Source organism: Charadrius vociferus, unplaced genomic scaffold, assembly GCF_000708025.1.
Source record: "Charadrius vociferus isolate BGI_N301 unplaced genomic scaffold, ASM70802v2 scaffold7, whole genome shotgun sequence".
In the NCBI taxonomy this organism is placed as follows: domain Eukaryota; kingdom Metazoa; phylum Chordata; class Aves; order Charadriiformes; family Charadriidae; genus Charadrius; species Charadrius vociferus.
In genome coordinates, this window is record NW_009649308.1 from 5,819,068 (window position 1) to 5,836,636 (window position 17,569).

General features: G+C 43.3%; 1 protein-coding gene across 1 annotated transcript in view; it reads left to right on the forward strand.

Annotated features, from left to right (window-relative positions):
- Window positions 1-17,569, forward strand: part of GRIA3 (glutamate receptor, ionotropic, AMPA 3) — a 133,733-nt gene that overhangs the window by 87,971 nt on the left and 28,193 nt on the right. The window contains exons 6-10 of the mRNA XM_009889343.1: window positions 7-26; window positions 3,674-3,841; window positions 7,135-7,239; window positions 8,576-8,683; window positions 9,849-10,055. Of these exons, the coding sequence (XP_009887645.1) occupies window positions 7-26; window positions 3,674-3,841; window positions 7,135-7,239; window positions 8,576-8,683; window positions 9,849-10,055 (608 nt within the window). The remainder of the gene's footprint in view (window positions 1-6; window positions 27-3,673; window positions 3,842-7,134; window positions 7,240-8,575; window positions 8,684-9,848; window positions 10,056-17,569) is intronic.

The following is a 17,569-nucleotide window of genomic DNA, read 5'->3' on the forward strand; positions in this document are numbered from 1 at the left end:
CTGAAGCCAAAAACTCACCATTGAAGGTATTTATTTTACCCTGTCAGTGATGGAGACTATAAGAGTTGCTTTTAACATGGGGGGTTTAATCTCAGATGTGTGCATATGTATGACACAGATCCCTGATTAGAATGTGTTGCATCATTAACTGCCCTTCCAGAAGAGAGAAAGAGGCAGAGGCTGTTAGTTGGACACAAGTGCCCACCAGTGGTGGGAGTTCCTCAGAGGCAAAGGCTTGGTCTTGCAAACCCTGTCGTTGTGCAGTGGATATAAAAACTTCTAACTTCAACTTCTTGAGTTAGTCATGGGTGGGTGTAGAGGCTAGTTAGGTTAGTTTTTAGATGCAAACTGTGAGTTACTAGTCCACTTTATTGCTAATAGAGAATTTCATGTGCAAAATAAAGTATCTGTACATTCAGTGTGGAGCCACTGACATGTCCTAGTCACTGCTGGCAGTTGCCCCCATAATCTAACCCTGCATTTTGCACCACTGTCCTTTACTTAAACACTTTGGATATTATATCTGCAACCATTAAAATTTTCCAATTTTTTTTGAATGAAAGTCCCAGGTTCTCCAAAACTGCCATAGATTGGGTGAACTAAAGGCTGCTGTTATTAGGAGACTTCCAACCTGTCAGTGTCTCCCCCAGATTTTTTTCTGTCTCAGCTTCTCTATAGTAGAGGGGGATGCTATTCACTGTCCAATCGAGGAGCGTGTCAAGGTTACTCTGTCCAGTGATGGAAGTCATAAAATCTTCTAGGACCAGTGCATATTAGTAATATTTCTATTGTGTTCCTTCTTTCTTTTCCTCTTTTGGTGAGGTCTCTTCTTTTTCATCAATAGACATAGGTGAACAAAACCCGGGACTGGCGGTAGATGAGAGGACCCTGTCACTCCCAGGAGTCCAGTCCTCCAACGTCATGTACACTGACTGTCTCAGGGAAGCCAAACCTATCTAAGGACCACAGTCATGATGGGACAGTTCATGTCTTTCCTGCTTGATTTGGGAGGAACACATGCAAATCGATGAACAGATTGGGAATTCAAAATTACTCTGATATACTGGAGTAATGTCTTGATATTAGTAAGACAAAATTCAGGGAAGCATGAAGTACTAGCTAGGAAGGAAAAATCTAGTCCAGTCCCGTGCATGGGGGGATACCAGGGTAAGCGGTAGCACTGTGCTGGACTGCAGGCAGAATAGGGACCAGTTACGAGGTTCTGCTGCCAGAAGGCCAGTGCCATTCAGAGACACTTTTCCATCCCTGGGATCATGTGATTTCTTTGGGGAAGGAAATTTATCTTAATCCCACGCCATCCCACAGCCTCGCTGGCATTGCAGGGGAAGCAAAGAAAGGCAAACAGAGGCCCACAAAACTCGGATTAGTGTATTGTTCCCTGTTGATTAGGACTTAGGCCTGCTTTCTAAAGCTTCCTAGCAGTGATGCAGAAGTGAAGATAAGTATCATACTAATCTTAAAAGCTCTGAAATATATAAAGTTAACCTGGGAAGATTTTATTCCACTTGAAAGCAATTTACCTTGAGGGAAAAATTATTCTCCATCCTTAAAAAATAATCTTAAGTATATGGTACAAACACAAAGATTGCATTACCTTTCCACAAATGTACCGCTCATTATAGAAATGCTCACAGTATTTGTCAATCAGACAAAAAGCATACTTAAAAATTGATGTACAATATTTTTGATTAGGAAATAAAATTGCCTAGAGATTAAAGCCCTGATGTTTAATTTATTCTGTATTTTATCAGCCTTTCCCGTCTCTCTCTCTTTTTTCTCTTTGCATGCTCATGCATTTATAAGTAGAATTCAAATAAAGTAGAAAATTAGATAGCTCTCTTGGCATGACTTGGAAGGGACTACATTAAGGTTACTGACAATTGATGCAGTCTGCTGAAAAAATTACCACCATGTAAGTTTTACGTAGTGCTAGATTGGACAGGTATTACAAGATTTTTTTAATACAAGAACAAATACCTCAAAATTACTATATGGTTCTATATTGTTGTGTGGAATGTGACATACCACCTTTGTTAACTTACCACAAGAGGAGAGGGTGATCATTGCAAAGCATCACAAAAAGAGGTAAGGGTGGACAGGATCAAAAGAGTGCCTGTACCGAGATACAGTCAGAGCAGGGACCACCCCACACACACAGTAAAAGGTCATAAACAGCTGTCATTTAAAACTCAGTAAGAACGACTGCTGTATAACCTTCTTCACAGTCCTGCCTTTGCACTCTTTTTTGTCCGATACAGTTCTCTTGATCTGCACATGCAGACGTGCCTCGTTCTGTGCAGATTTCCGAAAGCTTTATACCAAACTGAAGAGCTGGCAATAAGATAATACACATTTTTAAGAAATACAGACCACTAATTGTGCTATCCTGCCCTACAGGATAGAATTAACTACTTCTGAATTTAATAAGTCTTATCCACAAAGAGAGTAGCTGAATGTGCAGTTGAAACTTGGATTTCCACCTTTCTAATTCACGCACAAGCAGCATGTCTCCTGGCACTAACCCCGGCGTAAGGTTCGTCAGGAGCCAGGAGCTCTACGGCGTCACACAGACAGCCAAAAGAAGGGCAGGTGCACCGGTACATCCAGATACCCTTTACTTTCTTTTTTTCTTCTCTTCATTCTCTTACAAACCCTGTGGAAATACGCAGGGTCTGTTACAAGGGGTTTGAAATCACTGAGCACATTCAGTTGCTCCCGGTATGTACATGCTGAAATGGTCTCCTGCGCACAGACCTTTAAGTTATAGGTGTGCTGTAATGCCGGTGAAAACCAATGATGTCGTATGCAAAGCCTGGGCCACTCCAGGAGGGAAGAACTTTCAGACAAACTCATAAATGTGAAAAAAATGTGAAAAAACACCCCCATGGTGTTTCATAGGTCATACTAAATTTACAGCATTGGGGGGTGTCACCAGATACATACAACAAGTAATGGATGAAGTTGACAGCAACATGAACAAGTCGTTAAGGATTCAGGGGGTTTTGTTGAGGAATTGCTGCTACACAAAGCTTACCACCCTCCTCCGATTTACCGTGGAGTAAGAGAAGGCAGATGGGCAATTACCAAGGAGACGTAATGCCCAAAGTGTATTTTGTGATTACTTGCTTGTATAGCTGTCTTCTAAGAAAAGTAATCTGATCTATTCCTTGCCACAGATGCTACCTAATCAGGACTGTGGTCCAAACAGAAGTGATTTATGTTAACTTTAATTCAGAACTGTCTGTCTTGGCAATCTTGTTAAAAATAAAAAGAATACTCCAAGCAAAAGCCAAATGTGAGCTCTTCTTTGCTATTGGTAGCAGTATGGGCCAGCATGGAATTGCAGACTTTTGTAGTGAGCTCATTTAGATGATCGAGCTTCCAGTTAAATTTAAACTTTATGCAACTATAAACTGGCTCTGTTATTTTGCTGCTCTATGCTATACAAAATGAAAATATTTTTAATTTTTTAATTCAAATAGATGGAATTGTTAAGTGACATAAAGCAGCTGTGGCAAGACAGAGAGCAAGTAAAAGGGCTTGTGAGCATGATTCTTCTAAGACTATTTTAACAAAGAGGACTAGACCGGATAAATGTGGGGCAATTCTAAGATTGCAGTTTGTCACCCTATTTTGTTTGCATCAATTTTAGTATACGTCTGCACTGACCCATGATGCAGTCCTAGTCATAGCAGAGGCTTTCCGTTACCTCCGAAGACAGCGTGTGGATGTCTCCAGGAGAGGTAGTGCTGGAGACTGCCTGGCTAACCCCGCAGTACCGTGGAGCCAAGGAATTGATATAGAAAGAGCGCTGAAAATGGTAAGGACAAACATAGCAGCTAATGAATGTGTGTATTCCACAATAGCAGCAATTCTACTGGGACCAAACTTGCGTCCTACTTCATGTACACAGAGTTTCTATACTCACACAAACAGCTGCAGCTCCTCAGGAAAAAACTTACAACAAACAAAACAAAACTTACTGACAAGCTCCAAAGGATGGCTAGAATATATTCAATAGAGGGCAAGGCATAACAAATTAGCTTTCAAAACTTTGGCTAAAATCACATCCTTCTGGCATTGCTGCAGCAGCTGCCTGATTGTCCACACCAGAGCACCTACACTCTGACTCCCCCCTCACACCCGACCTTCCCGTGAGAGTGAGCATGAGCCATCTTGCAAACCAACACGTACTGGGCATTTGTAAAGGCAGGCCGAGGCTGCAGATATGGCTAACAGAACCAGAATGGGTCCTCAGCAGGCATATTTTAAATCTTGCAGGGGTAAGTGTATTTATGAACTTAAACACACATATGCAATTTTGATAACTTGCCAGGAAAAAGTCAACTCAGATTGATTTAAAGAAGTGGAAAAAATGCTGTCAGTCATAACAATACTGCTGGATTTCAGCACCAGCCTGAACCGTGACACAGTTTAGCCTCAAACCAGTTCTGATTCCTGGCATAACTTTGCACTCAGCCTAATTACCTTCTGCATGGCCTGTTTTTTATCCCTAACAGTAGTTGCTGCATGGGATCGTACCTCACTTGTCTCTAATTTTGTTGATTTTTAACTCTCTTTAGACTGCTGTGTGTGTTAAGGCAAGTTACAACAGTAAAAATTGGGTAACATTTTTGTAGATAGAAGAGACAAGAATATGGTCTGCTTTTGGTTTGGCTTAAATAACTCTAAAACAAACCTCTTAGAATCGATTATATTAATGCAGGCATAGAACTGGAGTGAGTGAGATCGGACTTAACCCATGTTAGGTATAAACAAATCCTAGGTCAGCCTTCCTACACTTAGATTAATTACTGCTTTTCTCAATTACCAAATTGGAAGGATTGTATCAGAAGGTTCTAATGAGTTATAGAAGGTTATGATCAGATTATATCACTCTTAAGAGTGAGAGAGATGGTTCAGTCTCACATTGCCAGAGCTCTTTTTATGCCATTATGTCACTTCCTAACAAATGCCCTAACTGCATGTTCACTAATGCAGCATTACACACTTTTGAAGAGAAGTTAATTAAATTCAGCCTTCACAGTAGTTAAAGAATTTGTACTGTCCATTTGAACTTAATTACAAGCAAAACATAAAACTCCTCCTAAGGAGATATGAGGTATTCATGTTGACAAAGAAAAACAATGCTGCTAAGGGTACTCCCTTATTTGGGACAATTTATTTAAAACACATAATTCATAAGATATACAAAGCCAAACTCATGATTGGCAAAAAATGCACAAGTTTAACTTTCAGCTAGTTGCCTTTATTTTTTCAGCTATTCAAAGTCATCTAAGTGAGATTTATGTACACCTCTAACAAGTGCTACGCAAGATCATCCCACACTGCCTTCCAGACCCCATCCTGTCCATCACACTCTCTTCCTCTAGTCAGACAATGATCTTGAATCTTTGCTTCAGGAGGAAAAAACCCTTTGATTTAACAATGTTTCCTCTCCACTCTGTAGCAACAACTCAGATAAGAAAATTTTTCCCAAGACATCCTTGGAATATCCTGTGCTAGCAGAAGGTTCAGTGCCACACTGTAGACTTCCTGCGGGCAAAAGGGAAAGACAGGCATTACCTGAGTCTGCTTCCCTACAGCCTTGAAAACTGTGCATGTCTGTATTTCTAAAGCTGATTTTGAGACATCAGATCAGTGGCAGACAGTTTACCTGAACAGATCTGGGCAGTTATAAATAGTCCCTCCATTTGTGATTGCCTCCACACGCTGCTACCAGAAGCGTTCTGAGTCCTGGTGAGTCTTCTGCCTCAGTGCAGCCAGATTTTGAAAAGTGCTGAGTTCTCCCACCAACGATAGATTAAATTTGAAGTCAGAAGGTGTGAAGTGCCCAATGCCCATGTCTCAGTACACATCAGGATGAAGCCAGCCTAACAAGCTCTGCAGTCACTGCTCTGCTAAGGTAGCCAGACAGCTTCCAGCAAGTTATATGTCAACTACCCTACAAATACATTTGCTCCATCCACAGTTGGTAAGACCTCTTAGAGGCAAATTTGGCTTTCAAAGCCAAACTGGAGACAGGAATAACTCATGTTCTTCCAGACCCCTGAAATGGTATGAACTATTTTAAGAAAGGTTCAAACCCACTTACGGATAAAAAACATCACGCTCCCTGTATGTCAGTATGAATTTGGCTCACTGAATAATGTGGGATCCAAAGAATTTTGGCTGTTTTATGTAGCCTTGTCCACCATAACAAGTTTGATTCTACCATCTCTAAACCATAAATATCAGATCAGTCACCAGCCCTGAGCAGTTTCCCTTTGACTAGTCTTCCATCAGCTCTTCCTGTAACTTTTACTGCATTTTGCTAAATATTAAAGCTAATTTACCCCTACTGAAGTTTCAGACTGTTACCCCTTCTGCCTGAGATGACAGCTTGTCAGTGTTGATAAGTGATAAATGGAAATATCTCACCCTTTCATACAGGGAAATAAGAAAGATTTTTTCTTTGAAACAAAGTACTTTATACTTCCCCTTAAGATGATTCATGTGAGTAGGTAATGATAATGACTTTCCGTCTATACACCCATCCATCCAGATTGAGACCCAAACTCCATAAGCAGTAGAGACAATTGCCTTTGCTCATTCAGAGAAGCCATTCATTCCCTTCTCCTACACTGGGACTGATCTTGAAATAAAGCACTTCCCGGAATGAGCAATGATACGGGATTCTGGTCCATATCGCAAATCACTCTGTGCCATATTGTGAGGGGTTTAACGGCACCGAATTGTTGCATGTGCCTCGCTGATACACCGTGCTGCATCAGTGAACCTAGCGTGACTAAGCATGGCAGAACCAGCCTGTCTTATATTTAACATATGTGCAGGGCTAATTTCACTTATACTTAAATGTAGCTCACTCTGTGGTAGTGAGTCACCTAACTAACAAAGAATATGTCCAGCTGGAACTGTGAGAACTGGGATTAGTTTTGTTATGAAGAATATAACTGGCTGTGTCAAAAGCACTACAGGTCTCTTCTATAGATAAAAATTTGTACTAGAGCTAGTGGGTTCCTGCAAAATGTAGCAGAGGGAAAAATAAAGTGAATCTTTTATTAAAATGTTTTTTCTGTTTATTCCCCTAAGGTGCAAGTTCAAGGAATGACAGGGAACATCCAGTTCGACACCTATGGGCGGAGAACAAATTACACAATTGATGTGTATGAAATGAAAGCCGCTGGATCACGGAAGGTAAGTTTCAAGATATGCATCCAGATTTCACATCTTCACAAATATTTATTCCAACAAACTAATGAAACTCAAAAATACCACACAGGCACTGTAATAACAGGGCCCTGAGGACACCCCACCTTCTTGCTGTCTTCCCTGTCCCAGGAACCTTGTTCTGTTCTGTTCCTGCACCAAACCACTCGCCCTGCTTAATATCTTCATTGGTTTCCATGTCAACTTCTCCCATAAAACCCTTCTGGAGCTTTTCCACTGCCAAGCCTAATACCTGCGGTCATGGGCCTGTGCTCAGCCCTATCTCCTAAATTCCTCTTCATCTTTCCCTTCCTCTCCGTAACAGGCCTCAGAGCCGTAGTGAAGCCGGAGCCAGTGTATTTCAGAAACCTTCTGAAATTAACAGAAAATAAGTTTGGTTTTAATTAGGATTTGCTGCTCATTCTCTTGTCTCCTAAATAAAGTATAGATCCAAAGTGGGATAGTTGCCTAACTCCCTGTTATAAAAGAAATTTAGGGCAGATTTTCAAAAATAATTAGGTAGACAGGATCTCAGGAGTATTGAGAGAAGAGTCTGTGTGGCCAAGGCACGTAAATCCCCCTGATTTCACCTGGCGATAGGTACCTAATGGGCTTAGTCACCGTTGAGACTCCTTAAACTCTCCTGCACGTATTTGATAACAAAATACCTGTGGACGTGGCCCAACCATTCAGCTCAGTTTACAGTGCAGATAAAGGTGTTACTTCTGTGTTGTGCAGAAATACAAAAACTAGTGTAATAGCATAGCAATGTAGCCACAGCACCATGAAGGTCAGCACAAACCAGCTGACAAATAGTCACCTTGTGCTCACAGAGGGTTTTGTATCCCGTCCTGAAGTTATTGCTACTGTGCCGGCATTGCTAACGATGGCTGTGCATGTTCTCTAAAGCTGGCTCAGCCGTGTCTGCAGGGACCGTATTCGCTGTCCAAACTGCAGCAGAATATGGATAAAAAATACAAAGTTTTACTCAGAGTGCCGTGCGGTTTATTTTCTTGTCTATAATGTATTCTGATGCTGTGGATACATGGGAATTTATTCCACAGGCACTGAGATTATGTGAATTTAGATAGGGAGGATTTAATGTGTATTTTCACTTTGATTTGGCTTTTAGTTATTTGCACGTGGGCTTGAGAACATTGTTTCTTTAAGGACATTAAATTAAAGCTAATGCAGTCCTTTAATGGCAAAAATGTTGCATGAATGAGTGTTACAAAGCCATATGTTTTGACAGTGCCTGTTGCAAGTTCGTGCACCAGAGCCCTTGTAAACCTGTGTGATGAGGTAACAATCTCCATTTCTGTAGGCTGGTTATTGGAATGAATATGAAAGATTTGTTCCGGCATTAGATCAGCTGCCCTCTAATGACACTTCATCTGTGGAGAACAGAACTATAGTAGTCACTACCATCTTGGTAAGTTTTATGTTCTTAGTGTGTTTGTGTTTAGGAAACAAGGCACATGGCTCCCGAGGTGTGTTAGACACCTCCCCGGGAGGCAAATGTTGGATGCTGCGTGACTTCAAGTGACTGAAAAGTTCAGTATCTTCCCTGAGGGCTTGACCCTGCAAACTTCTACGTCTATCAAATAAGTTTACTCGCAGGAAGAGCTCACTGAGCTCAACGTTGTGCTTTGCTGCTTCTCAGACACTTGAATTCAATCAAAAGCCGCATATAAGTGAAGTTACTATGCGTGTATGTAAATGACTGCAGGATCTGGCCTTCCTGCTGTAGGGTCAAATCCTGCACCCCTCACTCAGGTACAGCTCCTGTAAGCTCAAGCCCTGTGGACTGGGTCAGGGTGGCACAGTGAAGCCTGTAGAGAAGTGGAACTGCTCTGGCACTGGGTGAAAAGCGACCTATACCTGTGCAATTCCAAAGGAGTAAAGCTCTTCCTGTGTCTCATAAACAGCAGCACCTGTGTCAGTCCCAATGCCTCTAGCGGATGTGCTCTGTACAGTATTGTTTGTGACTTTTTATGCCTGTTACAGTTCTACTAAGCATGAGCCAATTTTATGCTATCTCCTGAAGCATTGTATTTTATACTCCTATGGATTTAGTGAGATATAATCGCATTTCAGCTAGAATTTTCCAAGAAGGCTAAGGGAATTTAGTGACAGAAATTGCTGCTGAGGGTTTTAGCCTAGCTTCCCTTAGGCTGCTTCGAAAATGTCTCCACCAGGGCACCATTCTAGGCCACTGGGGCCCTAGGAAATGATTTTGATGGTACAGGTGTTGGGCATGTCAGTTCTTTAAATGCTACAACCTGAATTATTACTACAGTTATGCTGTTTGACTGTCTAATCAGGCTTACTCCTGCAAACAAAAGTGTAACTTTGTTAAAGTGGAATAGTCCTGTTGTTTTCAATGGGTCCATACTAGGAATGAAATCAATAGTATGTGTGGCTGTAGCGTTAGCCAAGGTTTTTTAACTGCGAAAGTCTGTCTAATTTCTGTACCAAAGCAGGAAATATTGTGAATACTTGACAGTAATATAAAGGATAATAACAGCTCTCATTTTGTATGTTTTAAAACTGTGTTTTTCATTCATAGACTTTTGATCTTTACTTTTGTTTCAAAGGAATCACCATATGTAATGTATAAGAAAAACCATGAACAACTAGAAGGGAATGAGAGATATGAAGGATATTGTGTAGACTTAGCTTCTGAAATAGCAAAACATGTTGGAATAAAATACAAACTGTCAATTGTTGGAGATGGGAAATATGGAGCTAGGGACCCTGAGACTAAGATATGGAATGGCATGGTGGGTGAACTGGTCTATGGGGTAAGTTTCTCTTAACCTTCATTTTAATGTTCTTTATAAAAAGTTATGCTCAAAGTTAATAAACTGCAAAATAAAGATCGTCTGTTTGAATACCACCTTTAAAATTCTAGGTATTTCTTTATAGTGCTATTTTTATAGTCTACTTTTCTAATCGTTTCATTGCAGGAAAGTGTCACATTTTATTGCTGTTCTCCAAATCAGAGTCCACAAAATGCTGAGAAGTGGCATTGGGCAAATTTCAAATTCTTGTCTACAGCAGAATTTCCAGTTTGCCCTTCAGATGCAGCTTTTGCATTGCCATGTCTCCTTTTTCTCTATCAGCCTTGTAAGTGCTGGGAGGGTTCCCCTCCCATTAAAGGTCTGATCCTATGATGCTGGCCCTTGTTGGATCACTGATGTCAGTTTGTGTTTGACCAGAGACTAAAGACTCAGTTAGCCCCATGGTTGCTTTTCAGGGTAAGAAGCAGTGCAGGTGTGAAATCACCCACATCTTTTTTCTTTTTAAACCCTGGGTTTGGCTTTAAAAATCAACTGGCAGACAAAAAAAAAAAAAGTCTACTTCATTGCATTCCTCTTTATATTTCTATATTGGGTGTACATTGCTTTGTTTAGTAAGAACAAAAACAGTCCGGAATTGCCATTTTAGAAACTTCTTTGAAAATTAGAATTTTGGAATACAGATAAACCAGATGGAAGGAGGAGAAAATTGGCTTTGCAGAAAAGATTTTACAAGCTGATATTTCATCTTTGCTTTTTTCCCCAAAATGCTAATGAGATGATTTGTGATTCCGCCCAAATCTTCTTTACAGTTTATTTTTAACAAGCTTTCCTTTATTAAAAATATCTGAGCAGAAGCGAGTATTTCCATTGCCTCCTTTTGTTCCATGGCTGAGTGAGGTGACTTTCTAAAAGTCACCTCAAAATTTCCTTGGGATGACATATCATCATTCTTGTAAAATTTTTGGTGAGATAATTCTTTTCCAGTGCATCAGTCTTTTTAAAGTAATTGCTAGATTTGCAAAAGTTTTCTTATTCTGGAGCAGTCAGCCCTGTTGCCGTGTTATATACTTGGTAGCCTATTCAACTTCAAAATATTTTATATAAGCAACAACGTTTTTGTAGTTTTATAGTAAGGGAAGGGAGGGAAATCTACTGATTAGAGAAAGTAAACAGGGGTCTGGACCCCTGGGTTATATCTTCAGTTCCCTGTTGCATTGAGTTTTGACATTATGCAAATCTTCTGAACTCCCCGTGACTCAGTTGTGCGACTGGGGAAACCGGTGCTAACTCTCTTAGAGAATACAAGTAATCAAGAACCTCTGAAGCAAAGGTTTAGTTTAGTTCCAAGCATAATTACATTGCAGTGGAAACCTAAACCCTCAGTTTCCCAGTGTGTGGTTCAAGAAATATCAAGAGTATTAGCTGTAATTGGGTCCTTTTGATATACTTGCAAGTGAAAAGCAATGAAACAGTTTGTTCACTTAAAAAAATAATCATACCATATGTGAAATGCATTGCAAAGGGGAACCTGAAATTACTGCTAACAGCCAGGGCACAGGGACTGTCTACACCAGAGGAGGAAAGGTGTGATGTGGGCCACTGCCTCTGGGACCTGAGCCAAGTGAGACTGCCCTGTGCAGCTGCTGTGCGATGCAAGATCCTTCTGGATAAAGGGCCACAAAAAAATTCAGAGGGCTGGAGCACCTCTCCTATGCAGACGGGCTGAGAGAGTTGGGGTTGTTCAGCCTGGAGAAGAGAAGGCTCTGGGGAGACCTTATAGCAGCCTTTCAGTACTTAAAGGGGGCTTACAAGAAAAATGGGGACAAACTTTTTAGCAGGGCCTGTTGTGATAGGACAAGGGGTGATGGCTTTAAACTAAAAGAAGGTATATTCAGACTCGATCTAAGGATGAGGATGGTGAAACACTGGCACAGGTTGCCCAGGGAGGTGGTAGACACCCCATCGCTGGAAGCATTCAAGGTCAGGCTGGATGGGGCTCTGAGCAACCTGATCGAGTTGAAGATGTCCCTGCTTATTGCAGGGGGGGGTTGGATTAGGTGACCTTTAGCGGTCCCTTCCAACCCAAACCAGTCTGTGATAAACAGGTTGGCTGCAGCTGCCTTTTCCACAACCCTTTGGGACGAGGCTAGCTCAGAGCTCTGCCTCCTGAGCATCAAACTGAGCCCAAGCCACTTCCCCTTGACCCGACCATACTTGTGACTTTTCCACAGCAGCAAAAACCAGCCTCACGAGCACTGTAGACCATACCTTAGAACAACCCCAAACCCACCCTGCCGTTGTCATTTTCCATTAGAGAAAGGTCTGATCCTTTGTATTCTGAAGCAGTTTTCATTTGTGTTTTCTCATTAATGAAAAATTGAGGAATGTTTCCATCCTTGACCCCCAACAGCTCTTCTTCTCACGCTGCGAGCTCAGTTACAGAAGCCTCTTCACTGCAGCGCTCAATTACTGAAAGGTCAGATAGGTCCCTTGAGGTTTGACTGTAGACCCAGGTCAATGCTTACCGCCCAGCGCTGCTGAGCTCTCTCCCAGTCCTGCCCAGCTGAGCCTCCGAGCCAGCAAGCTGCACAGAAATCCACATGGCTTTCCATAAGCACGGAAAACAGCCCCTGAACTCCGAGTACAAACCTCATCAGCCCTCCAGACCTTTTCCCAGCCCTGTTTGCAAACATCATGAAATGCCCTTGGCCTCTTTCTCCATCTGTCAAGGGGGGGCTGTGTACCACGCTCACAAGGATGTGCACAAAGCCCTTTGAAGATGAAGAGTGCTCTAGAAGTCCTAATTATTTGGAGCAAGCGCCTCATTTACGTGCTGACTTTCCTTTCTCTCTCAGGGGCTTAAAACTCTATTAGGGAACTAAAACTGTACATTACCCCTAATGCCCCTTTGAGCCTTGTCTGCAAAATGACTGTCATATTTGGCTCCTCTGGATTCCATTTTGGGAAGACAAGAGGGAGATTAGATTTTAAATGCCTTTATTAGCATGTATGGAAGACAAGCATGGGGGGGATAAAAGGGGCCTGATTGGTTTTGGTACCAGTTACCCAGCAGCTGAATGGAGCTGTGGCAGAAAACACGATTTTTAGATTGCATTTGTCTCAAGTGATAAACGGTGCCGAGTCATTTGTCAAATACAGCATATTCCTGACCTAACGAGCTGCTCACCACCACCTGGCACTGCTGGGAAGTCTTACCAGGCTTTTTTAATACTGTGCCCTCTTTTGCATAGCCCCATGCATGCTGCATACAGCTCTCTTCTAAAATTGCTCTTAGGACAATCATAGGAAGTGAATGGCTTGTCATTTTAATGCCAAAACCCTAATTAACTGTAATTCATGTTTAGTTTGTGCCAGTTCGTTGTTACTGTCGCTCTTGCTTCCTGGGGGATGCAGCGCAGAGTCAGGAGAGGAGCTGCAGCCCGGTCCTTGCAGCCTCCAGACCGCTGCGTCGGAGGGCTCCGGCTGGCGAGGAGCGGGGAGGGACGGGAGGGATGGGAGGGGGCTCAGTGTGCCCTGAGCTGTACCCAGAGCAGCAGGGGTGCTGTGTCACAGCGCAGCAGGTCCTGAGGCTGACCAGCACAGCCCTGACGCCAGTGTAATACTAGCCGGAGGTCTGCATTAACTAGGCTAACTGGAACAGTCCCAGGAGTTACACATTACCTGGGGATCGACACACTAAAATACTTCCCAATAGAAATTCTCCCTCCCCTGTCTCATATCACATCAGGGCTGGTTGGAGGGTGTAAAAGTCTGCTGTGTTGTAGAGCACCCCAAAGTCAAGGACAGTCTTGCGCCTTTCCTTGTGGCTTTGCAGTGGGCTGTACAACTGGCCCTGGTTACCGAGAAGGGCTTGCTCTTTGGCAGCATAGGGATGGCAGCCCTGGAGGGAGGGAGTTCTGGCCGAGCAGATATTCCCAACCGCCTTTGCCTCAAACAGGAGAACCCAGAAGTCTTGTTAGACAGGAGAAAACAGGGCCGTGTGGTTTGTTAGAAATTTTCAAGTGGTGGTGGTGGTAGTAGTAGTAGTAGTAATCATAATTAGTAATGATAATAATAAAATTTGACATAAAAAGGAAATTTATTTGATTTTTCATAAATCAGAAACGTCAGTTCAGGTTGAAGAAAACCTTAATTTTGTTCTTTCACTCTGATGGTGTCAAAATAAGGCTCTTCCTCCTACCAGAAAAAAAACTACCTACAATTCAAGCACTATTACTCTTTAAACTGAGAGAAACTTCTAAAACATAGTGGAAACTTTTGACAGAATAAAAATAGCAAATTGGTAAAGCTTTTTTCCTGGACTTTTTATAAGAGGGAAGTAGCTCAATCATTCTCAGTCTGGGAAACTGAAGGACTATTTAAATCTAACCAGCAAAGCAAACCAGCGAGGCCAGCGCTCTGTCCTGCAGTGATCAGCCCCGCTAACGACGTGCCCTCCGCTTGGGCTGATGAGCAGCAGCACCTCCCACGGCGCGCTCCCCGCGAGGCCAGCGCTCAGGGCTGTGAACCCACCAGCTGCTGAGCACTAGACAATTGTCTTTTCTCTTCTGCAGGGTAAGCTTCTTTCTGTAGGCTTTTATTTCTTCTTTTCCTTTTAAAGCAGGCTGCTGTTCTTCCTTCACTGTTCAGCCAGGGAAAGCCTTCCCTCCCCGGGCCTGATGCTTTTCACATCGCTGAGGCTAATTGACAGTAGGTTTAACACAGATCTTAATTGTAACTACAAGTGCTTTGGGAGTGGAAAGAGCAGCCAGACCTTACAGCCTTTAAAACGCTCCTCAGGTAAAAAAAGGTCTTTATAGAAGCCTTTCCATATGTAAAATAGCATAAAGGAGAGAAGCAGGGATGTAAGAAGCAGGAGGACAGACAGTCCCCCGAACGCAGGCAGCCTCCGCAGTCTGTCAGAGTGGGACCACCTACACATCTCTCTGCCTTTAACAGACTAACCAGCCTGGCGTGGCGCTGGCCTCTCTGGCTCTCCCGGCAGCAGAAGAAAGACTACAGATGGCATACACAGCCTTTGAATTGCGGCGGAGAGGAAGACTAATTCAATTCCTCGTTCTCCTCAAATGTCCCATGTGCTCATAGTCTGTGGCAGAGCCTAACTGTGCCGTGAGCGGGAGAAGGTCACCCTTCACCCCTGGTTTCTGCAGAAGGGAAGCCCAGGTACAAGTGCCCAAAGGCAGCCGTGCGATGCTGCAGCCCCGCAGCTCAGACGGACCCTCATCCCGTACACACACGGACAGATGCGGGGTCCCTACCCCGGCAGCCGCTGAGCCGTGGTGGCACCGCACCACACCTTGCCGGGGGACAAGACCGCAGCCCTGGCACAAAGCCATGCTGACGTGGTCCCTGTCTTCGGCTGACCTGTGTCTGAGCACGGAAGAAGCACATGTGTGTCTGCAGCTCAAAAAGCAGATGTACCTTTGATTTCTGCATCTGCATAGAATCATAGAATGGGTGGAAAGGACCTTGAAGATCATCTAGTTCCAACCCCCCTGCCTGTCAGGGACACCTTCCTCTAGAGCAGGTTGCTCAAAGCCCTATCCAGCCTGGCCTTGAACCCTTTGAAGGATGGGGCATACAGTAGTAGTGTCTTAGAAGGAACTGTGGGCATCCACGTGAAGCACACATGGACTTAACATTTGCAAACTGCGGCAGCAAGGCCAACTGCAGTTTTAGCACTTTTAATACCTTTATACACTGCTCAGCTAATACACATTAAGACTTCGATGCAGCATGTGGCTAGTCAGATATCAGCTGTTGTTTTTAAATAAGTGTGAGCTAATTTGTTAAAAACACATTGCCCCCATGACCTGGCCTCTCAACAAGGTAGCTTTTACCAGCAGATACCACAGGTGATGTGTTGCTCTGTCTGACACCCTTTTCTGATACCTGGAAACCTCAGACTGCGCTGAGAAGTTCTAAAATGTGCTCAGAGTCAGTCATCATTCCAGTGCAGGCTCTTCTGATGCCACTGTGTACCTGCATTCAGCACTGCTGGGGTGCCTGGAGGTTTGGCTCCCGAAGGAAGTTGGGCAGTGTCCCTCTGCTTTGTTTTGCACGCAATCCGAGCGCTGGCTGGTTTCCCATCACGCAGCGGTCTTGCAGAGTGGCTGTAGCCCAGACCCACTTCTTGAAAAGCAACACACTAGCAAAGAAGTTTTCAGTTCTGCAAGCATGAATGACCAGAAGCACGTACAGGCAGGAGCGTAGCCGGTATCTCTTGCTGTCTCTAGTGCACGGCTTTGAAGTTAGGAAGACTCATCTTTAGGTCTGTAAGCAGAAGAATTCGATCCCTCCTTTTGGATTACAGAGGTGGAACATCTTACTGTTTTTCTTTCTCCATATAGAGGAATATTTCCATTTGCGATTTTTTCTGCCTCCCCTTCAGAGTCTCGAGGTTTGAAGCCCCCTGGGTCAGCTTTGAACAGAGTGGGTAGAGCCGCTGTGCTGCATGTCCTCTCTAAATCTGTCCCTCCCACACGAGTAGGCAAAGACAGAACAAGCCTCAGAGGAATCCGTGACATTTCTCGCCTGGCTCAAATGCAGTGAAGATGATGTTTGAAACGCCATTAGTCATGAGTGATTAGCAAAGCTTAGTTGTTGAGGTTCTTAAACCCCCCTCCAGTTCTGCACAGGGAATGGCATGGTTGTGGTTGTGGTTGTGGTTGTGTTCTTTTTAATCGAGCTCAATTTTTATGGGTTCTGCTTATCTGCAGCCATAACAGGGAGGGAAATTCACAACTGTGCTGCAATTATTAATGATCCTTTAGGGTGCTTAGAGCTCTCCATACACTCTCCATTTCAAATACTCTATCTCTAAATAACTAAGCAAAGAGCAGCCTGGCTTTTAACCTCTGTAGTGCAACTAATATTCAGGGAAGTGGTGGGGAGCTGGGCTTGGGCTTGGGCTTGTGTCTGGTCCGCTTTCAGTGCCCTGATTGTCGATGGTTTCTGGACACCCTGTTTCTGAACCCATGCTTGCTCCCTCTGCAGAAGACAATTGCTGCCATATTCATTGAAGGCATGAGAGTGAGTTTTGGTGTTACCAATAGATTGAACACCTATCAAAAATGATAGGAAGGCAGGAAGACAGTAATGTATCAGAAAAATATGTATTTGTATCCCTTGTAATATTAAAATGCAATTTTAAATCGTTTACAAAGAAATCCACGGTGTATGATACAAATGAGGACATGGTAACAGTCAGGCCTTTAAAAACTGATTTGTCTGTGCTTCAGCACAGCATCAGCTTCATCCCCTCAAAGACCCCACAGGAACATCCTGCATGAGCTCAGCTGCTCATGAAGGAGATACACTTTATTGTGCGCTGCATCAGCACTTAGGAAGAGCTCCGCTGTGTCTACTTTGGCAATTAAAATACTACTTTGGGAGAACTAAATTTCTCCAACTCTGGGAAAATGCTACAGAAACTAAACGCTCTTATAGCTGAACCAGTCTTTTCCTGCCTTGACGAGCTCTTTCGAGGGTGG